This window comes from Solanum dulcamara, chromosome 10, assembly GCF_947179165.1.
Source record: "Solanum dulcamara chromosome 10, daSolDulc1.2, whole genome shotgun sequence".
Lineage (NCBI taxonomy): Eukaryota > Viridiplantae > Streptophyta > Magnoliopsida > Solanales > Solanaceae > Solanum > Solanum dulcamara.
In genome coordinates, this window is record NC_077246.1 from 62,460,550 (window position 1) to 62,485,549 (window position 25,000).

Here is a 25,000-nt window from a genome sequence, read left to right on the forward strand (position 1 = left end):
AACGGTTCCATCCCATGGGAAGCATCCGACTTTAATGGTTCTATCCCTACCTACCTTGGCGGCGTAGTTTCTGGGATTCGAGTATGGACTATACTCTTACCCACTTCAGTGCTCGATACTCCTCCCATGACTCCATGCTCATAAGACTCCCTCCAATCATCTCAAACAAGCCCTCACGGCTAGTTTCATGTGGGACATTGCCAACTCATCAACTCTATTCTCATTTCAACTCAATTATGTTATAATGGAAAGTCCCATTTAACTCCAATATCTGGCACCAGCACATACCTTTCAAGTGCTCCTTTCTTGTTTGGAGGGCTCTTAGAAGAAAACTTCCCACCAATGACAAACTTATCAGCTTTGGTCACCCTCCCTCTCAGTGCTACTGCTACTACAAACCTGGCCAAGACACCATAGACCATATCTTTGTTGCAAGAGCCTTTGCCAAGAGTATTTGGAGTGGGTTTGCTGATTCTTTAGGCATTAATAAGGAATACATCCCTCTTAGAAATCTGCTAATGAGGTGGTGGAATTCAAAGTATAAGAATGAGGCCCACAGGCTCTTGTTACAGGCTCTTCCTATCTTCATTTGTTGGAACCTTTGGAAAAATAGATGTGCTTCCAAGTATGGACGAAAGCAGTCTAACCTTGCAAGGGTTAAATTATCTATTTTAAGGACAACTTCCTCCTGCTACATAGTGCATTTCCTTATATTAGTTGGCCTCACAACTGGAGGGACCTGGTCCTCTTAGTTTAACAATGCTACCAAGATACCAAAGTTACTTCTGTATGCTGGACCAAGCCACCTGATCATTTGGTGAAACTAAACACTGATGGCAGTGCTCTCAGTAATCCAGGCAACATTGGTGGTGGAGGTATCCTTAGAAATGCATCTAGTGAGCTCATATTTGCTTATGCAATTCCTTTAGGTGCTGGAACTAACAACCAAGCAGAGATTAAAGCTGCAATCTTTGGTCTCTCTTGGTGCCTTCATCTTTGTTACTCTCAGGTAGTGCTGGAGGTTGACTCACATCTCCTTATCAGATGGCTGCAGCATGAAGCAAAGACTCATTGGTCTATCAAAGAACAGCTGGACAAACTCAATAACCTCATCATTCAATTCCAAGAGTTCAGCTGCAAACATATCTTCAAAAAAGCCAAATCCACAGCTGATAGTCTTTTCAAATACATCCATAAATGCACAGCTCCTGAGCTCTACTTCACCAAGCAGGACCTCCCCAGGGAAGATAGAGCTCACATGGAAATTGACATGCTGGGAATGACAAACTTCAGAAGAAGAAGGCTCAAAAGGATCAAGAAACCCCCTTTGACCTCCCCAAAACTGTTGTTCTAATTGATCTTCAACTTGGATATCTCTATGTATAGTTATAACTACTTTGAAGATCCTATAATTAGGACCATTGTAAAGGGGAGAGTCTCCTCTTCATATTGTTTGCCTAGACATAACAACTTGCCTCTTGAGGTAAGGAGTAGGGTAGTTCTTCTTTCTTTTCCTCTCTTGGTTGTCTGTGTAGGTACATACAAACCTTCTACATTTCTCAACAACAACGTCCTTCAGCAACAGATCTACCAACCTGCAATACTCAAGGAACACCTACAAGTCATTAGTATTAGTTATTATAACTTGCAGAATTGTTTGTTTATGTGTTTTTCTATTTTTGTGGGTGGGTGCAGGTACTCTAAGGAGCTGATCCTGATCACAACTAAAGGTCTCCTCTTGGGAGTAGCTTGCAACAACAAGCATCTCAACCTCCTCCACTATGGAAGTAACATGGACCTACACAAGGACTTGCAGCAGCCTGTGCATATATTTCCCTTGTTTGTCTCTTTACCACTTGTCTATACAGGTTCAAAGCACCTCACCAGAAAAGGGACAACAGCATGGCATACTAGGACCTCTCTTCAGCCTCATATTCATGCCAAATTCTTCCCTGCAATATCTGAACCTAAGCTACAGTAGGGTATGATGTGCAGGGTGTTTTACACCATGTGGACCTGTCCAAAGGCCTCCAAACTTTGCAGGATTGCAGCAAATACTATATTGACAAGGCCTAAGAAGTTTCAGCTCGAACGGATAATTAGAGACGTTAGGTGAGCGACCTTGAAAAAATTAGTTGTCTTAAGCCTAAAGAGAGATCCTTTTGTAATTTGGAACCCCCAACTTGGGAAACAAGCCTTCAAATTTTGCAAGGTTAAAGAAAAGGCTATATATGCAAACCTCATGAAGTTTCAGCTCAAACGGATAATTGGAGACGTTAGTCGAGCGACTTGAAAAAAGATAACAGGCTCCAAAGCACTTACTGAGGTCCCTTCTTTTTTACTAGTTTGTGATAGCTCTTTTTTGCTTGGGTTTGTTTGTTGTATTATTGCAGGTTGCTGGAGTGATATATCAACTTTCTTTAGTAACAAATACATAGAGAAAATCACAAATACAACTTCCAAACCCCCTGCAACATCTAAGCTTCAGCAGGGTAAGATATGCAGGGTGAGTTGTAGCATGTGGACTTGCACCAAGGCCTCCAAAATTTGCAGGATTTCAGAAAATACTATATTGACAAGGCCCAAGAAGTTTCAGCTCAAACGGACAATTAGAGACGTTAGGCAAGCGAACCTGAAAAAATCAGTTGTCTTAAGCCTAAAGAGAGAGCAATTTGCAATTTGGAACTTCCAACTTGGGAAAAATGATTTCAAATTTTGCAAGGATAAAGAAAGGGATTTATGTGCAAACCACATGAAGTTTCAACTCAATCGGATAATCGGAGACGTTAGTCGAGCGACGTTGAAAAATCTAACGGACCCCAAAGCACTCTTGGAGGTCCTTTCCTTTTTGTTAGTTGTTGCAGGTACTTTCTTGCCTTTGGTTATTTGTTGTATTGTTGCAGGTTGCTGAAGGATTCATCAACATGCACTAACAACAAATGCATAGAGGACATCACAGATACAACCATCAAATCAAATAGAATCTCCAAGACCCCTACACAAGGCCCATCCTGGTTTTTCTGTTTGGTTGGATGTTTGTTTTTCTTCGATGATTTTTGTATAGGTATAACAACTGATGGGGAACCTTAGCAAAATTCCCAGCAGTTGTGACCCAGGCCTAAAATTCCTGCCGTGCTAGTTCGTCTTAGGATCGTCATATCTTTTGACTCCAAACTCCAAAATTTACATTCTTGGTGGCATTGCAAAGAAGACTCGATGACATTTAATTTAATAGGTTGTGGGCCACCCAGATTATCGTCCTTCAAAAGATAGGGTCGTTAGAAGTCAACCCCTTATGCGAACTCCTCCTCAAACTTAGCCACGACAAATCTTTTGGATTTGATTTGGTCCTAGGGGTCCTTCATGACCCCACATCACCTCTAACGCTGATCAATTTCTCAAAGACTTATCTTAACTCATGCAAATGCTCCACAATACTCGAGTTCGACCCTACTCGAATACAAGAAGGGTCCGAATCTTAGGGAAAATTTTGAGGGGTGTTACATTATCTCCCCCTTAGTATCATTCATCCTCGAATGACGAGTGACCAAGAATGGACTCAGGGTACAAATCACAATCAGAATTCAGTCAATCAACCAATCAATTTCTCAAACAATTACCAATCAAACTCAAAATACACAATGAATTCAAGTCAAGGAAATGGACATTACCTTCAACATTCTCATCGGTAGACACGAATAGATGTGGATATTTAGATTTCATGGATTACTCCGCTTCCCATGTGGCTTCCTCAACAAATTGGTTTCTCCACAGGACTTTGACTGAGGCGATCTCTTTGTTCCTCAACTTGCGAATTTGGCGATCAAGAATTTGGATCGGAACCTCTTCATAGGATAAGCTATCCTTAACTCCAATACTATCAATGGGGACTACCAACGAGGGATCGCCTAAGAACTTCTTCAACCATCGAAATGTGGAATATCGGATGAATAGAGGCTAACTCTGAGGGCAACTCCAACTCATATGCAACACTCCCAATCCACCTCAAAATTTGGTAAAGACCAATATATCAAGGACTAAGCTTCCCCTTCTTTCCAAACCTCATGACGCCCTTCATGGGTGACACTTTTAAGTATACCTAATCACCCACCTCAAACTCCAAGTCTCTCATCCTCACATCGGTGTAAGATTTTTGGTGGCTTTAGGCTATCTTTAGCCTATCTTGAATAAATCTCACCTTCTCCATGGCTTGGTGAACAAAATCAGGCCCAATCAACTCGACTTCACCAACCTCAAACCATCCAATTGGTGATCTACACCTCCTCCCATACAAAGCTTTATAAGGAGCCATTTGAATGCTTGCATGATAGCTATTATTATATGCAAACTCTATGAGGGGTAAGTGATCGTCCCAATTTCCTTTGAAGTCAAGCACACAAGCTCTCAACATATCCTCCAACGTCTGAATGGTGCGCTCCGCTTGGCCATCCGTCTGGGGATGAAAGGCCGCACTAAGGTTCACCTTTGAACCCAGTCCCTTCTGAAAAGATTTCCAAAATTGGGAAGTGAATTGAGCTCTTCTGTCCGAGATGATGGACAAGAGGACTCCATGCAATCTGACGATCTCTTGAATGTATAACTTCGTATAATCCTCTGCGGTGTCCGTAGTCTTAACCGCCAAGAAGTGAGATGATTTTGTCATCCTATCCACAATTACCCAAATCGAATTATCTTGCTTCCGAGACTTCGGCAACCCTGTAATAAAGTCCATGTTGATCATCTCCCATTTCTATTCCGGAATCTCTATGTTTTGGGCTAAACCACATGGCCTTTGATGCTCTACTTTTACCTGTTGGCAGTTCGGGCACTTAGAAACAAATTCCGTAATATTTCTCTTCATCCCACTCCACCAATAGACTTCCCTCAAGTCGTGATACATTTTTGTAGAGCCACAATGAATAGAGTATCTGGAACTATGTGCTTCAGCCATAATCCTTCCTCAATACCATCGACATCTGGAACACACAATCTATTTTGGTACCTCAATACACCATCTCCCCTTTTGGTGAAAACCATCACCCCTTATTTGTGAACAACTTCCTTCAATCGAAGAAGAATGGGATCCTGATCTTGTTTCTCCTTTACCTCTGCCATGAGTGAGGACGTAGACCCATCCCGAATGTTTACTCCGCCTTCATTGTTCTCTTCTAGTCGAACTCCTAATCGGGCTAATCTATGTACCTCCTTCGCCAACTCCCTCCTTTCCTCCTCCACATGGGCAGTGCTACCCATAGACAACCTGCTAAGAGCACCAGCATCAACATTAGCTTTACCTGGATAGTAGAGGATGCTCATGTCGTAGTCCTTGAGTAGCTCGAGTCATCTCCTTTGCCTCAGGTTGAGTTCCTTTTGGCTGAAAATATATTGTAAGCTCTTGTGATCGGTGAATACATCAACATGTACTCCATACATGTAGTGGCGCAAAATTTTAAGTGCAAATACCACAGCTACCAGCTCAAGGTCATGAGTTGGGTAATTCCTCTCATGAACCTTAAGCTGTCTTGAAGCATAGGCTATCACCTTCCCCCTTTTCATCAACACACAACCCAAACCAATTCTGGATGCATCACAGTAGACCACAAAGCCCTCTGTTCCATCGGGCAAGGTCAGTATAGGAGTAGTGGTTAGCTTGGCCTTTAGTTTCTGGAAACTCTCCTCACAAGCATCGGACCATTGGAACTTAGCCTTCTTTTGGGTCAGCTTAGTCAATGGTGATGATATGGATGAGAATCCCTCTATAAACCTTCGATAATATCCAGTTAAACCCAAGAAACTCCTTATCTCTGTCGGGGATGTGGGTCTAGGCCAATTCTTCATAGCTTCAATCTTCTGAGCGTCAACCTGAATACCATCTCCAGATACGATGTGGCCTAAGAAAGCCACTCATGCAAGCCAAAATTCACATTTGGAGAACTTTGCATACAAGACCTGTTCTCTCAAAGTTTGTAAGACGACTCTAAGATGATGGGCGTGCTCCTCTTCATTCTTGGAGTAGACCAGAAATTCATCTATGAATACAATTACAAATATATCAAGATATGGTTTAAGCACTCGGTTCATAAGATCCATAAAAGCTGCGGGGGCATTAGTCAACCCAAAGGACATGACCAAAAATTCAAAGTGGCCATAACGAGTCCAAAAAGCGGTCTTCAGAATATCACACTCCCTCACCTTCAACTGATGGTAGACGGATCTCAGGTCTATCTTTGAAAAACAAGTGGCACCCTGAAGTTGGTCGAATAAGTCATCTATTCTGGGAAGAGGGTACTTATTCTTTATGGTGACCTTGTTTAGCTGCCTATAATCGATGCACATTCTAAGAGACCCATCTTTCTTTCGCACAAATAGGACGGGAGCACCCCATGGTGAGACGCTCGACTTAATGAATCCCTTATCTAACAAGTCCTTCAACTGCTCCTTCAACTGCTCCTTCAACTCTTTTAACTCAGCCGAAGCCATCCTATATGGAAGGATTGAGATAGGCTGGGTATCAGGGAGAACATCAATCCCAAAGTCGATCTCCCTATCAGGAGGGACTCCAGGCAGATCTTCGGGAAAGACATCGGGAAACTCATTAACAATCGGGACCGACCCAATAGATAGGGGATCAATATTATCATCTTTCACTCGGACAACGTGATAGATACACCCTTTTGAGATTAGCTTCCTGGCCCTAAGGTAAGAAATAAACTTACCCTTAGGCATACCAGGACTACCCTTCCACTCTATGACAGCCACATTCGGGAATTTGAACCTGACAATCTGAGTTCTACAATCAATAGAGGCATAACAGATATAAAGTCAGTCCATGCCAAGGATCACATCGAAATCAACCATGTCCAACTCAATCAAGTCAGCCAAGGTATCCCTGTGATGAATTGACACAGTGCAACCTCTATAGACTCTCTCAACTAAGACAGAATCACCGATAGGAGCAGCTACACTGAAGGGATTAAGAAGACATTCAGGAATTTTATTGAATTTACTAGCCACATAAGGAGTCACAAAAGATAGGGTGGCACCCGGATCCATCAATACATAACAATCAAGAGAAGAGATTCGTATCATACCCATTACGATGTTTGGAGAGTTCTCCTGATCTTGACGACTACCCATGGTATATAGGCGGTTTGTACCTCCACTCGTACCTGAAGTAGTGCCCTTCTGATTACCTCTAGCTGGCGGTGCGGTGACAGAATGCTGGACTCTATTTCCTCCTATTGGACACTCCCTCTGGAAATGGTCCATTTGGCTGCATTTATAACAACCAACCCTTTCCGCTCTGTATTCTCCCAAGTAGAGCCTACCACACTTGCCGTATGGTGGCTTCCTTCTCGAGCCTTGACTTACGCTGGCCTGGGATTGAGAACCCTAGGGTCTGAGATTTTGGCGACTCTATCCCTGCCGATCATACCTGTTCTACAGCATAGCTGCACTGGCGGTGGATGAGGCATAGTTGGAAGGCCTCTTCTGGAAGAAGGACCTGCTGCCCTTGTTTTGCCTCTGTTTATTCTCATGGCCCACTAATTTTACCTTCTTGCTCAGATGCTCCTCTCTATCTTTTCTCTCCTTATCCTCCACCTATTGAGCATACACCATTAATCTGGAAATATCCATATCCGAGATCAACAATGCTGCTTTGCATTCCCTCTTCACATGCCTCCCTAATCTGGAGATGAACTTCCTCATCTTTGACCTCACATCTGGGATCATTTCTGGAGCATACCTGGACAGTTAAATGAACTTCAGGCCATACTCCTTAACTGTCATACCCTCCTGTTTCAGATTCACAAATTCCTCCACTTTTGCTTCCCTCAATTCTCGAGGAAAGAAGTGGTCAAGAAAGGCTCCCTCAAATTCATCCCACCTAGCAGGTTCAGCATCCTCACCCCAACCTTGCTCCCATTGGTTATACCAGATGTTTGCCATATCCTTGAGTTGATAAGAAACCAACTCAACCCCCTCAATTTCCGTAGCATGCATAGCTTTCAAAATTTTCCACATCTCATCAATAAAGTTTTAGGGGTCTTCATCAACCTTAGAACCCGTGACTGCTGGCGGATTCATCCTCAGAAAGTCTCTAATTCTAGTGGCAGCAGACTGCTCTTGGGAACTAGAGCTAAGAGTCGTCGAACTCTGGTTACCATTCTGGGCAGCCATTAATTGCGTGAGCATTGCAATCGCCCCACGAAATTCTGCATCTGATGTGGGTGCAGGCGGGGTAGCAGGCACTTGAGGTGCCTCCGCATACCTCGCAGGTCGGCCTCTAGCCCTTATCGGGCGCACCTCAGACTGGGGCATCCCTGCATTATCGGCATTCCTCTGACTAGCAGTACGTTTTGGAGGCATTATCTGTAATGTATAAATGCACAAATTATAAGGGAAGTTTCATAGAGTTTAACTCCATCGCACGAATTCAGAGTATGAAAGAAGGAAAACAATACCTAATGTCCTATAGCCTCCTGCTTATAAGTGTGGTGCACAACACACCCATAAGCAAGACTCTACTAGACACGGCTTTATAGACTCCCTAGGACTCTTGAACTCTGTGCTCTGATACCATGTTTGTCATGCCCCGGGAGGGTACCCTAGACGTGACCGGCACTCGAAAGCCATTTCTGACCTTCAAGCGAACCACCTGATTCAGTCACACTATCATTCAATCACATTCACTCAAAGGAGGGTTCAATCACAACATACTATTCACAATATGGGGGCCGAAGGTCAAACATTATCAACTCAATAAAACAAGTATAATAGGACTCCTCAAGGTAACAGTCCAACCTCCCCACACTCTAGTCTATGAAGCCTCTATCAAAGTCTAGGAGGTGCCAATGACAAGCCCATGGCTACCAACAATCAAAATAAGGAGACAAAATGAAACTATACAGGGAGCTCAAGATCCTTCGGAAACTAGAAGGACTCACCAAGTAGCTGGAAGTGTGTGGATAATCAACGGTGCATCGGTTGATGATCTCTAGTACCTGTCTCTTCATCATGAAATGATGCAGGCCAAATAGCGTCAGTATGTGGAATGTACGAGTATGTAAAATGGCCGGATGAAACAAACATCAAGAAAACATCAATATCAACTCAGGATCTCAACTCATATATGTACATAACAACTCACTCAAGTGTCCTAAGTCTAACAAGAAATTGTTTAGACGAGACCAATCACAAGCTACTCAACTCAACTGACTCGGAGTACTATCAAGACCTAAATGGGAGTTTCTCTTATCCGACAACCATCACCTATGAGCCAGCGATAGTACAATAATCACATGTTGTTGCCATGTCCGTCCATACCTTGCCAGGGCATGAACGCCTCCCTAATCATGGATACCATCGATTAGTCAAGTCCTATCATTTCAGGACAATAAAATGGGAAACATCCGACTTTAACGGTTTGATCCCACGGGAAGCATCCGACTTTAACAGTTCTATCCCTACCTACGTTGGTGGCATAGTTTCTGGGATTCGAGTGTGGACTATACTCTTACCCACTTCGGTGCTCGATACTCCTCCCATGACTTCATACTCATAAGACTCCCTTCAATCATCTCAAACAAGCCCTCACGGCTAGTTTCATGTGGGACATTGCCAACTCATCAACTCTATTCTCATTTCAACTCAATTAAGTCATAATGGCAAGTCCCATTTAGGACCTCGTCCACTCGTCAATTCTATCCTCCAATCAACTCAATCAAGCCTCATTTAGATAAGCATTTATAACCTCTCCTTAGGACTCATCACAACTCTAAGGCTTTAACCCAACAATTCAAGTAGAATAGCACATTCAAGAAAATTGACTTATACAACATAATCACATGGTTAAAGAGATCAACAAAACATAATAACAAGTCATCTTCATCAACTCATACTAACATGAAGGTTTTATGAACTTCTTAGCTCAACACCATCAACACCAATAAAGTCAAATTAATAGGAGACAAAACTCATTCAACATAAACCATACCAAGAAACTCCATTCTCATGAACCTCTAACCTCAAAGCAAGAGTAGGGCACATGGGTGGACTCAACCCATATTTTGGATAGCCTTACATACCTTAGTGAAGACTTAGAGAAAACCTTGATGTCGGGTCTTCAATGGAGAACTCGAATCTTGGAGCTCTTGGAGGCAATTCCCTGTTAGAAATGGAAAAAAAGAAGAAGAGAGAGAGAGAGAGGCTCCTAGGGCTTTTAGAGAGAGAGAGGGGGCTGAAAATATATTCCCAAATTGGTCAAGGATGATACATATATAATTTGGGACAATTCCCAAATTGCCCCTTCTCAAAAGTTCTGAAAAATAGGCTAAAACGCTCCTAGTGCGATAGTGGCACGTCGCGCCACTGCAGCGCCAAGTCTATTAGGCATAAAAACCCTGCAACCCAATAGTGGCGCGTCGCGCCACGGACCAAACTATTGAGGCTATTTTGTGGCGCGATAGTGGTGCGTCGCGCCCTTACAGCGCCTAGCCAATTTTTTGGGTTATGGGAAAATTGGCCTGAAAAACCCTGCACACCTCGTAGTGGCGCACCGCGCCAGGGACCAAACTACTAAGGTTGTTTTGTGGTGCGATAGTGGCGCGTCGCACCACTGCGGCGCCAAGCCCAGATTCCCAGCAGTTGTGACCCAGGCCTAAAATTCCTGCCGTGCTAGTTCATCTTAGGATCGTCATATCTTTTGACTCCAAACTCTAAAATTTACATTCTTGGTGGCGTTGGAAAGAAGACTCAATGACCTTTAATTTAATACGTCGTGGGCCACCCAGATTGTCGCCCTTCAAAAGATAGGGTCGTTAGAAGTCAATCCCTTATGCGAATTCCTCCTCAAACTTAGCCACGACGAATCTTCTGGATTTGATTTGGTCCTAGGGGTCCTTCATGACCCCACATCACCTCTAACGCTGCTCAATTTCTCAAAGACTCGTCTTAACTCATGCAAATGCTCCACAATACTCAAGTTCGACCCTACTCGAATACAAGAAGGGTCCGAATCTTAGGGAATATTTTGAGGGGTATTACATTTTGGCATCATAAAAAATGTATGTCAATTGTGTAAATCAAGTCTCTTGAGTTAGCAATTTTAAACTCATGGCCACTTGGTTTATCACAAATACAAACAAGACAACCAAAATAATTGTCATAATTCGATACCGGGTGTGATGGCACTTGTCATATTTCGCTAGGACAAGTCAGTCTAACCTAACAATTTTGAAAAATAATGTGGAAGTAATTAAATAAAGTAGACACACAAATGCGGAAGGCTTAAACAATCTCAAATAACCCATAAAATCTTATTGTCACGTGTACAAATCACTAATAAATACAGAATTAAAAGATATATACAAGTCAAGTAATGTCTTTGAGTCTCAAATAGAACAAAGCATAAGTAAAGGGACAAGAGAGTTCGTCGGACACCAATCAGCTACCTCTCAAAATCTCCTGAAAAGACTTGGATGATCACGAAGAAGAATTACTAACTGTCTGGGCTCGTAACCTACACAAGTGTAGAAGCAAGGAGTGAGTACCAAATAACATGATACTCAATCATCCATCTACTAGAATAAGGCAAATCTACTAGAATACAAGAACTCATTTCATCCCAAACGAACCTCCATCAGTACAACCTGCACAGAAATCAGCCCAATATAGAGTTCACAATGCATAGTTCAATTAAGTTCCACAACCTCAGTTTAATAGTTACAAATTACTAATCACAAGTATCACATAGATCAACCATAAGAATCAAGTACATCACACACAAGGATGTAAGAATGCTTATGCACAATCAATAATCAAGCATCAATCATATTCCCAAACAATGACCTCGGCATCCCACTCTCACCGAAAATGACCTCATCATTACACGCTCGTTGGTAATGACCGCGTCATCATACTCTCGCCGGATGTGGTCTTGGAATCACACACTTACCGACAATGACCTTGGCATCACACATGTCTATCTCATTACAATATTCAAGAATAAAATACAAATTGACATGTTCACACAATAATGAGGAAATGACAAGTAATTTACAATCAAAATGAAGCTATCCAAGCAATTTCATCAAATACGCATCAATATCAAGATCAAGGCATTTTACACTTTTCAATCACAACCATAGAAACACGTTGCCTTTTCGTTAACCCCGTTCATTTTCTACGGTTAATTTATTTGAATAAATAACCCATCACCTCATTCCCATTACTTTTTAACACATACAAAAAAAGAAATCTGAGGATTTTGCAAGATTTACAGAGTTTTAGAAATTCATTTGCCTTAATCAAAACATGGTCAATCTAAAACTTGAGCATTTCCCATCCGAATAGTGTCAAATCACCATAATCTAATCAAATAATGATTCACAATAAGATTTCGGAACTAACACATACACACCAATTTCATAAAATTCGGATAAAATATCAAAACGGCTCAAAAATTCGATTCCAAAAATGAGGTCCAAATATGAAAAATTTTACATGAAAATGTTCCTCAAGGTATTTGGAATCTATTAGTAAAAACCATTTCAAAAACGAATTTGTATTCAACTCATAATCACCATTTTAGTAAAAGATCAGGTTCTTGTGCGAAACCTCCATTTTTGAAATCAAAATCAAAAAATTAGAGGTTGAAATCACAATATAATCAATGGGTATTGAAGAATCTTAGTCAAAATCATGTACCCAATCAAATTTTCTTGAAAAATCCTTAAGAAATTGTCTATCCCGAGCTTAAAAACTCAAAAATTGGTGAAAAATGGTCAATTCTCAACTTTTGGAATATTTTCATAAACTAACAGAGAAATACACTCCGCGAATGCGAACACAGTGCGAAAGAATGCAGAGCCCGAACAAATCAGATCTTCACGAATGCGGAGGCTACGCCGCAAATGCAGGCAGGACCTCGCGATCGTGGAGAAGGTGGACTCACACATCATATCATAACAAAGGCATTAAGCACAAAATTCACTGAATGGATCCTCGGGATTCATTCGAAATCTTCGTGCACACAAACCATATATGCTACCCCATTAAATTCGACATTTCGAACTTGATGGAACCGTCGATATTTGGATTCGAGGTCTCCTTGATTCAAAATTTGTTTAGTCACAACTAGACTAAACTTAAGGCTCCAAAATACCAAATCAAACCCCGAACCTCTAGAAAATCAACCAAGACCGCACATTGTCCTAAAATCATTCCCCGAATCCAATGAAATTGTCAAAAATCCATTTTGAGAGATTCCGAACTCCAAATATTGACCAAAGTCAACTCAAAGGCCAAAATCTCAATAATTTTTCAACTTAAGACCTGAATTCCACAATGCAACTTCAAATCTCAAATCGACAGCTCTCCTACACCAATTTTTACATTGCGAAGCTGATCAAATCGATAAAATTTCATTTCGATACTCGAATCTCCAAAAGACATTGAAAATCACTTCTTAACAACTTAAGCCTCTTAAACTCAAAACTTATAAAGATCACTACTTTTCCAAAAAAATTCAAAACTAACATCATAAACTAATCAAATACGACTCGATGCAACTATCAAAAAGAATAAAATGATAATTTCACACAAATTTCAAAAAATGACCAACCGAATCATTACAATATATAACTCAATTAGATAGGACAAGATATTTGCAAAGTCAAGCAGATTAGCCATGATGCTGTACAAATACTCCCTCTATTTCAAAAAGAATGATCACCTTTCCTTTTTAATCTATTTCAAAAAGAATGACTCATTTTCTTTTTTTGGTAAAATTTTAATTTCAACTTTCCACGTGGTATGTTTAAAGCCACAAAATTAAATGATAATTTAATACATTTGACATAATTTTAATTTAGGACCACAAGATGAAAAAGTTTTTTTTTGTTTTTTTAAAATTCGTGTCAAGTCAAACTAGGTCATTTTTTTTAAAACAGTGGGAATATCAACTTCTAAGGAGACAACGGGAGGTGTCATGATGATGGAATATGTACTAAATCATACACAAGGTCCAATTATAACTTGTAAACTTCCTTGAAAAGATTAATACTAGCATTGTTAATATTACAATTTACTTGTAGTTGGTCGATTACTTGTAGTTGGTCGATGGTCTAATATACTGTTTTAAGTTATATAAAAAATCTACATATTATCTTATATCCAAAAAAAAAAAATTGGAATAAGATACATGCATGCATGTCATGTGATAGCGTTACAAGGATAAAATTATTATTTTAAAAAAAATGCACTTAAAGTAAACTTTTGCTATACAGCAATATCACTTTATTATTATTAGTATTAGTATGTGAAGTCAATACAAGATAATGTGGTTAAGTGAAATAATGCTCTAAAAATATACATTAATTAATCATTGTTAAATAATAGTTATGTATATATAAAGATATATCATATCGTTAATGATTAAATATAGGGGGAAAAATTCAAATATGTCATCGATTTTGAGAAAAAACTAATTTATGTCATCCGTTAAAAATTTAGCTCATCTGTGTCATTGTCGTTTGAGAAAAGGTTAATTCATGCCATTATTTTTTAAATCCGATTTTGCAAAACCATTTTTACATGTGGTCAATTATAATTCGATCACATCATTAATGTTTTTTTTAAAATAAATAAATAATAACTCAACCTAACTTAACAAGATCCCAAACAACTTTTAACACTTTTCAATTTGGGTTTTGGATTAAATGTACTCTTTTTACTCCTTTTTTCGTCAAGAAACATGAAGAACACCAAGAACTCCCAAATTTTCAACTTCATCAATTTCCACGAAATCACTTCAAATATTAAGAGTAGCGTTCCTCCGAGCTAGACACCTAACCCCAATATCTTTTGAGTTTGAATTCAACCTAACTCAACAAGACCACTTGAAATTTCTTCAAAGTTTCAAAACTTCAACATCCTTTAGTAGTGGAATTTTCTCCAAAACTCCAATCAATTGCAATTTTGAACATAGACTAAAAAATCACTAGGGACAGGATCTAGTTCAAAAACAATAACGAAACACGAATCAAAGCATATTTTCAAAATTTTGGGACTAATTTTCTTTTTTGGAATTTTTTTTTAATACGGGTGAATGTTTTCCACAAATGATTTTAGAATTTTGAATTTTTAATAATAATAATAATAATAATAATAATAATAATAATAATAATAATAATAATAATAATGACGAAGACATGGCCAAATTATAATTGGTCACATGTAATAAATGATTTTAAAAAATTGGAGTTAATAAATAATGGTATGGGTGAATCTTTTTCTCAAACAGCAATGACACCCCTTTTTTTCACCATCTAAGGGTGAAGAAGGACGAAGATAGGTTTTTTCAATTAAAGTGATTGTATTGAATAAGGATTATTTTATTTAGCCACTTGAAATTGAATTAGGGTGTTCCTAGTCATCTTTTTGAATCTCTAATTAAAAGAAACTGACTTTTTTATTGGTTGCAAAAATAAAAGAACGGGTAAGGAATTATGTTGACCCAAGAGAAGGTATAAGGCACTCCTGAATTTTTATCAACTTGTATTTGATTTAAATTAATCTTGAATAAATAATTTGCGATGGTTTGTTTAAATTGTTAAATTGTATTAGTCTTATCTAAGACGCAAAGTTGTGAACTCAGATTCGACATACACTTATCAAGACACTGATGGTTCTAATGTAGTGTTTTCATGATTATTTCATGGAGTTTAGGTGGTGGTTTAGGGTGGTTCAATGATCCTAAATATGGCTAGGTAACAATGGGTGAGTTTCTATTCCATTAATGCACTGTATATGGTAAACATGTTTGCTTTTTGACGAAGGGCTTCTATGCTAGTATAGCTTTTGCTGCTCGTTTTCTCGTAATAAGCTTTTAGGTCTAGGGTTTTGTGTCTATACTTTGGTTCTATTGTTTTCTAAATATTCTTATGAATTTTGAATAAGATAAAAAAAAATTAGAGAAGAAGAATGAAATATCCTCATCTCCCATGAATATGTTTATAATCAAGATTGATAACAAAATTTACCAGGTGGCAACATAGCATTGGGTTCTATTTTTTCTTTTTTAAAAATAAACAAAAATTAAAATGCTACCTTAATATTAAATATAAGAAAACCCAAATAACATATGTTTTAATTTATAATTTTTCTTTCCCTTAAAAATTGAAATAAAAGTGTTATCTAAAAACGGCTATTTTTGTGGTATTCAATTTTCACAATTAAAATCTACTAAAAAAAAGGGAAACAAGATTGAAATAATGACTAAATTTAAAAATAGATATTTAAAGCTAAAAGCGGGTTGAAACTCGGGGAAGGAAAAAAATTACGTGTCAACATATCTCATATTTTCACACTACAAATGAAATAAGAATAATACATGCAAATAATAATAAGAACATAGATTTTTAAGGGAAATATTTAAGGAAAAATTATGCGGATTGGCAAACATTGCTACTACAATTAAGTGATAAGGGTATAGTTTCAATTAATTACATGAAGTGGTTATAGTTTAATAAAATTTGTTATTATACAAATCTAGAGGCTCATATACAAATCTGGAATATACAAATATTGAAGCAAATTTGGAAACGAATATACTAATCTAGAAGTGAATATACAAATCTCGAAGTGAATATACAAATCTCGAAGCGGATATACAAATTTGAAAGCGAATATACAAATTTGAAAGCGAATATACAATTCTGAAAGCGAATATATACAATCTCTTTGAAAGTACAATTTGTATAGTGCAGCGAAATATACAAATGAAAAAACTCAATTTGTATTATGCGGGGAGATATACAAACATTAATGACCATAGCAAACATAAATATAGTTATGGAGACTAATTAGGAAACTATATCCATAGAAAATAATTAAGCTTAATATGTTTGTCATTTCTAAAATTTTCCCTTAATTTAAAACTCAAAATAGGCGTTCGATCAGTGAAGTAAAAAAAATTCAAGTGTGAGAAGGATCAAATATACCCTTGAATTTTACTAGAAGAATCTAATATATCCCTACATGAATTTTTTAAAATAAATAAAAAAATTATTCTTCTCACTTTCGTTAGACGAAAAGGATATAGCTAGGCCATTTGGGTAAACGTAAGGGTATGTCTGGGCTATTTGTATAACGATAAGAATATATGTACGTCACTTTTATAATGAGAAATATATCAACTATAAATCACAAAGTTAATGAGCATATCAGACATTTTCCCTTAATTTAACAGTAGTTGTTTATTTATGTTTATATATTTAGTTCACGTTGCTTCTTCATTCCCCACATTGATTACTTGCACAAACCAAGACAACATTTTCTTAGAGTTTGCTTGGAACGATTGGTCGGATTTGGGCACGTAACATGTCCACTCTGCCGGCGTTTGTTGAAGACAACGTCGACGATCAAGCTCGGAAAACATGAGTTGGTTTTCAAGTTTGATGATTTAAGCTCGAGGGATAAACGTGATTCATGGTGGCTACGATAGTTCTAATCAAGTAAGTCTTATAGTCTGTTTGGCCAAGCAGTTTTATAGTGTTTGGATAAAATAAAATAAAAATATCTTTAAGCACTTGGTTTAATGTCTACTTTTTTTCAGTAAAACACTTCACTGTATTACTTTAAACTATGTTTCAGGTGTCCATAAGACACCACTGCATCAGTTACAACACAGCTTGGGAAAGCGGAATCCCAAGAAATCCTATTTATACATGAAATAGAGAATATAGCTAGATTATGAACTAACACATTCCATGTTCGAGGAATGCGTATAGTCTTGATTTATTCAAAAGATTTCGATCAATCGCCAGACATCCTCGCAAATGGTCTCTATTTCCCAAGATATCATCACATTCTTTTGCAATATTTGTACCACATTTTTTACATCTGGTAGAATATGAACCTTTGACCAACCCTTAAGGAAATGACCACAGCTATCCATAACCGTCATTCTGTCTATCCCTGGAGCCTTTGAGGGAAGCATATCAAAAACAGCATGTTTCACTTCCTCATCTGTCACTTCTCTAATAAGACTTTGGTTTATGGAATCCTCAACTACTCTCGGAATTAAACTCAAAGTGGGATCAAGATCTGTTGGTCTAGAAGTAGTAAATAAATTTGCATAATAATTTTCTACTTCTCTGATATTATCATTTTGATCTGACACCCAATTGTCATTAGCTAAGCAAAAAAATTTGATCCTATTACATTTGCGTCTCTGAATAGTTTTCATATGGAAAAAGGAGGTATTTTTATCACACACACACACCCTCACACACACACACACACACCCTCTTGCAATCATAAAGCTCTAGATTTTTGTTTTCAGTACACTTCTTCTTTGTAAGCTTGACCTAATTCTTTCCTTAGAAGTCTAAGCTTAAGGAAATCAAAGTGATTAGGATCATTCTTAAGCTTTTCAATTTGATTTTTGATCCCAATTATTCTCTGTTTTGAGTTCCCTTTCCCCCTTCTCAGCCAAGACATCAACAAGGAGCGACATTTTTTTAATTTGAAACTTACTTTGGATTGTTCAAAGCCATCTAATTGTTCTTGCCAAGACTTTACCACTAAATTATTCACCACATCCTTTTCACTCCATGTAGCGACCCTCTAGACAGGATGCTACTACTAAAAAAATGTATATAAAACTCGTGTCATTTAAAAAAAAAAAAAAACTTCCCGTAAGACATATTTATATAATCTAGTAGTGAAATTTGACCCATTTAAAAATAGTTAAAGGTGTAAGTTTTTAGCCGGTTTAAAATTCTTTGTTCTCAGTAAAATCAAATAAGAGTTTCAATTTAGGATAGGGCGACTTTACAAAATAATCTACGAAAACTAACTTACGAGCCATCCATGTATTATTCCTTATCACTACAATTCATGTTATAAACTATTACCAACTTATAAGTACCAAAGGTTAACTAATTCATGCTTCATCCAAATATTTCAACTCCAAAGGTAAATTTAGTGAATCATAAGACTTGAAAATTTATATGCCCCAAAATAACAAAACAAGCAACCAACTTTAAGTTACAACCCATGGTGTCATGAATGGGTCAACCCTCACAAATAAATACATAAATACATATACAAAAGCACCCCATAGATCATATACATGTCCCAAAATACTACAAAATATAGATGCCTATATGTAGGTGTGTACATGGACCAGGTTGGTTCGAATTTTTTACAAACCAAACCAAACCATTTGTGTCGGATTATTAAATCTATAAACCAAACCAAACCAATAAAAGTCGAATGTTTCGATATCAAATTTTCTCGGGTTTTTTCGGGTTTCTCAAGTTTTTCATAGTATCTAATAAAAAGCACAGAGCAGTGATTCTTAAAAAGAGTTCTAGTATAAAATATCAACATATAAGATGGGGGTAGAACATTGTTTGAAGTTTTAACTTTATAATACAACTTTATAAGATGGATTTTTTTTGTATATTATTTAGATGGACTTCATGAAGGGGAGCCTTGGAGTAACTGGTAAAGTTGATGTCATGTGACCAGGATGTCACGGGTTCAAGCCTTGGAAACAGCCTCTGGCAGAAATGCAAGGTAAGGTTGCGTACAATAGACCCCTTGTGGTCGGGCCCTTCCCCGGACCCTGCGCATAGCGGGAGCTTAAGTGCACCGGGCTGCCCTTTTTATTTATTTATTTAGATGGACTTCTCAAGTCCAAATCTAAATGTAAGAAAGAAAACAAAATTATGAAAAAAATTTAAAAAATATTTATAAAGTATATTTTAATAAATATTTTTATGTATAACATAATTTAAAAGTAATATATCTATAATCGGGTCGGTTTGGGTTCGATTTGACTTTTTTTAGTTAAAACCAAACCAACCCTATAATGGTCGGGTTTTTTTTCCAAAAACCAAACCAAATCAAACCAAACCACTAGTCGGGTTTTTTTCCGGTTTGGTTTGGTTCGGTTTGTCGGTTTGGTGCAGTTTATCGGTTTGCCCTGTACAGTCCTACCTATATGCAAATGTGATCTTCCTTAAAGCTCCCAAAACTTTATCTCCAATGGCCAACCTCAAGCATCTTCTCGGACATTTCCTACGATAGAAACAACTATCGCTAAGTATAAAGCTTAGTGGTGCAAAACTACAAGTTTGAAGTCCTTAGGTTCTCCAATTTATTTTCTCAAGTCATGAGCAGCACAACTGTACACATAATAAATAAATCAAGCCAACAAATACATCACGAGTATCAAGTTCTATATGTAAAAGTTTAAGTGTCAATAATTCATAAAAGCACATTTACAAGATTTAGCACCAAGTTTCGCCCAATATGAACGTCATGCCGTCACACCAAACATGATCAAGTATCAAGAAGGACCAGAGCCCTGTATCAAGAAGGGTAAAGACCCAATAATCAAGAGAACCGAGAACCAAGAACCATATTAAAAATGGCTTCCTAATTTGTACTTAAAATGGACAACTTCCATACTTAAGACGAACTAAAAATCCATAATCAAGATGGCAAAGGGTCCGAAACAAGAGGCATGCCAATAGTGACAAAGTCACGACCATAAGAAGGACAAAGTCCAAAAGAATGTCAAGTGATCGAGCAATCCGTACAAGTGGGCGAGTTAAACAAGTGTCTTGCAAATTTCCAAATATACCTACATAACAATACAAATTTCAAGAAATAAAAAACGTACCAAGATAGGCTTTCAAATATAGTAGCAGGTAACAAGAGTTTACACAAACCGCAGTCTTTTAGCATACAACAATCCAACACGACTTCAAAAGTTCAAACCGTAGACCAACCAATGTCTCAAATTCCTCAACTTGTACACGATATAAACAACCTTGAAAATACCATTAAATGTCCTCTTTAATTTCCAGAATATCCATAATATTGACATAAAACAAGATTTATCAGTAAAAGTAAGCCTAAAATTTGCGCCCCGTCGGCCACTTCGAGAGCATCCGCTGCTCTGAAGGTGAATCAACAATTTCGCCGAGATTGATCACGGAAGAACTGCTACCTCCTATCTTTATTACCCCTCATGGAAGAATAATAATATTTTCAACCGAATTACGTTACCAAAACAGTAACTTCGGCAAGCCAAGTTCCTTAGGTTGTAACTAAAATTTGAAAATGAAAATGGCAAACTTGGATCTTATGTCCTTCATAAAACTTTTAGATCTATGTCTTAAGTTTTCAATCAAAAAGAAATCAACGCAAAACTCATTTTTTACAAAAAGATATCATCAAAAGACTAGCTATACATGAGGGATGTTTAACTCAAGAATCTGGACAAAACTTGTCCGGTTGTATCTAAATTTTGAAAACGAAATCAACAAAACTGGATTTTATTTCCTTCAAGACACTTTTAGATCTATGTCTTAAATTTGTAATCCAAAAGAAATCACCACAAAACTCATTGTGTACAAAAAGATATCATCAAAACACTAACCGTTATACATGAGGGATTTTTAAATCAAGAATCTGGACAGAACTTGTCTTATGTTTCATTCTCTTTTTTCGACTTAATAACAGCAGATCTATGCTCCACCATAAACATAAAAGTTGTAGGTACGTGAGTTATATTTCCAAAACATATTTATTTGCTAAAATCAAATGTCTACACAACGATATATTCAAGAATTACTACTGGCTACACAGTCCCAAAAACGGATTTGAACACTTACCAAGATGTAGAGTGTATCTTGAGTTCCAGCTAAAAAGAGTAGGTTGTTCTTCAGATTTTTGTGAAATAACTCAAATTCAATGACCTATAAACGTCCTTTAGTCTAAAATAAGTGAACATCTTAGTGGAGCTTCATTATGATATAATATAGAAGTGATATCCATCACTCAAAGTTGTTGAAAAGTTTAGTGGCTGCCCAACTTTATCATATTTTTTTAAAACAACAATCAATTCCACCTTGATTACCATTATTAGAAGGATATGCTTATATATATAAAATGTCATGGACAGTTACTAAACTATCCTAAGACAATCCGTCATAATACTGTCACAATTTAATGAAATAAAGTTTTTTTTTCTCACGTAACAAAATTCGAGTAAGTAGTAGTTGATTGTATCATCAAGAAATATCCACTTTAATGTGAAAATTAGCTTAAATAATTAAGGGTGTTACACTCCATCTTTTATCAAAATAGATCCGTCACTTTTTTCTTACAGTCTTTGGGTCAGTATTTAGTAAAAGAGCAAAATGATCGGAAACCTCAGTACTTAAATGAGTTACTTAAGCCAAGGGGAATTCTAAACGCCATCCTGGGGATGCAATGGCTCTATCTAATCTCTCTTGGATAATTTCATAATTCTCCCGGAAACACTACCAAGTCCAAGGCTTCCCTTTAAATCCTAAATCCACAGTTCCTAAATTCCACAAGAAATTCTTAAAGTCTTTAAAAGAAGCTACTTCTCTAATTCTACCTCCTGCCTTTTCTGAGTTATCCATAATGTCGTTAAGATCTCCCACTATGATCCAGTGAGGACCTCAATTAGCCGATTTTAAACTTAGTTCTTTTAGTTGTGCTCTACGAATAACTCTATCAGTGCTCAAATACACAAAGATGCACCAATATTTAGAATCACTTAAGAGATCCTGCACCAAAGTTTCAACATAAAAATGCAAAGTGTGAGACTGACAAATCTGAACTTCATCATTCCAAAATAAGCTCAAGCCACCAGATAATCCAACGGGGTCTACTATTTTACCATAAGGCATGTTAATTTGTCTTTGAACTCGCTTAACAATATTATCCTTATTTTTAGTTTCACTAAGAAAAATTATATTTGGGGAGTGGAGATGTACCGTCTCCTTAAAAAAAGGAACCTTCAAGGATCCCCCGCCTCGACAATTCCATACCATTGCCCTCATTGTGGAGAGGGAAGCCATTTAGGGCTGGCCTCCCGCTCCACCATGATTTTATTCTTTTTTGTTTGTAGATCAGTAAGTAACACAATATCCCCTTTGCACTTCTTCCTTATATTTTGCGTACATTCTGCTAAAACAACACCCTCATCAAGAGTTTCATTAGGAGCATCGTTATTCAAAACAACAGGACATCCAACTTGTCTGGCCATTCGTTTCCAATTTCTCATTTTCCTCCCCTCATTGTTATTATCTTTCAGTTGTTTAGAGAGATTATTTTGTTCTATTATAGGTTCTCATGATAATACTTGATACGAGTCTTTACTACTATATAGAATAGGATTAGTAGTACATACCTCATTTTCTTCTTGTTGACTAGTTGTTTTGGTGTGGATGTCCATCTTTTCAGCATCTGTAAAAACTTGATGTATGTTGTCCTACATGTCCTTCGAATTAATTTGCATAGCATCATCTTTTCCCCATGTGGTGCGGTCAACCATATTCTCATTAACTGGAGTTTGTGAACCCATGTCATTCTTCTTCACAGCCATATTCAAATCCTGTGTTGAGACCATTGTAATCCCAACATAAGTTTCTTCTCCTTCATTATCTTTAACAACAACAAATTCTTTCTTGCGCGATCCATAATTTTTTACCTCCATAGGTTGCATCTGGTTTAAGTCATCCATGTTTGGTCCATCGTCATCTTCCCTGCTTAAGCCCACAATTTCCTTCCGTATTGAGTTACTTCAGCATCCTTTTCCAACTGTTTGTAATTCCTTTAACTCTTCTCCCCGTAACCATTGGATTTCCATTAATATTGTTTGTCCCTTGGCACCTACGTCTTCCCGAGAGAAGAACACGGTTCTCTGCTTTTAACCAAATCCCAAACTGATTAATTTTAACCGTGCCTCCCTATACATCCTTGGCTCTTTGGGTACATGTTTTATCATTATGCCCAAGTAGACCACAATAATAGCACACGTAAGGCAGGTTCTCGTATCTTATTTCAACCCATGTAGTTTCCGATTCTAATTTGATCAACTTAACTTTAGGCAGTGGCTTAGTAATATTTATCCTGACTTTCAACCTTATATATTGTCCTTCTTTACTTCCATTTGCAGGGATTACAATATCCACAATACCTCCCAAAGTATTTTCGATTTTGTGCCCAACATCCGTTGACATCCAGTGCAGAGGGATATTCCAAACTTGAACCCATAAATCACATACATTAAAAGTTGAGGAAGTACTCTTCAATCCTGACTCCCATGGATGTACATTAAGGAGGAAATTATCATACAGCCATGGTGTGCCAAATAGTACTTTATCCATAGTTTCTTTATCTTTGAACTTGAACTGGAAAAAGTTCCATCCTATTTCCTTTATTTGCAGCCCTGTTTGGTTTCCCCAAGCCACAGGCATAGCGTTCTTGACCCCCTGGAGATTCACTCTCTTATACGAGATAACATTACCAAGAAGACTTACATCACAATCTTTTATGCTTGACAGAACATCTGAAATTTTAATTGACATAGTCTCCTTTTCTTCCTCTGTAAGAGCAAACTGATGAAATCTGTCAATAATTTGTTCCGCCATCTCTAAAATTGTCGGATTTACCATTCAAGAGGGGTTGAAATAGCACTCTCCGTAGCCCAGTTGCTGCGAAATTAGAAGGTTTTTGATGATCGGAAGCGGTTTAGGGTTTAAGATAGCTCCTAAAAAAATCTAAAATTGATGGGCAAAGGAGGATTCAAGGTAGATTTTTGTAGGTTTGCAAGATTAGAAATAGTAGTTTGATGGTGATTATATATAGATTTGGCTTTAAAAATCTTCAAGGATTGAATCCTCACTAAGGGGAAGACAGCTCTCATAAGCAGAGAGAGAAAACCCTCTGGACATGAGACTTGGTTTAATGTTAAAATTATAAAAAATAAGTCAAATATCATAACTTATGATTTATAAGTCATAAATCAAAAATCGATCAAATAGATTCTTAATCTTGAACTATTATATTTTTAATGTTATGAATTTATATATACTACTTATTATAAATTTAATAAAAATTCTTACATATACAAATATACGTAAAAAATTAATACTAAATTTAG

General features: G+C 37.5%; 1 protein-coding gene across 2 annotated transcripts; it reads right to left on the reverse strand.

Annotated features, from left to right (window-relative positions):
• Positions 1-19,955: 19,955 nt before the first annotated feature.
• Positions 19,956-24,800, reverse strand: LOC129870792 (uncharacterized protein At4g02000-like). Of its 2 annotated transcripts, none has more exons than XM_055945652.1 (2): positions 23,246-24,800; positions 19,956-20,091 (listed from the first exon to the last, which is right to left on the reverse strand). In XM_055945652.1, the coding sequence occupies exon 1, from the start codon at positions 24,510-24,512 to the stop codon at positions 23,805-23,807; it is 708 nt and encodes a 235-aa protein (XP_055801627.1). In that variant the 5' UTR covers positions 24,513-24,800; the 3' UTR covers positions 19,956-20,091; positions 23,246-23,804. The 2 variants fall into 2 exon arrangements, 1 of the variants encoding a protein (XP_055801627.1); XR_008762131.1 differs by lacking the exon at positions 19,956-20,091 and adding an exon at positions 20,232-20,659.
• Positions 24,801-25,000: the final 200 nt, after the last annotated feature.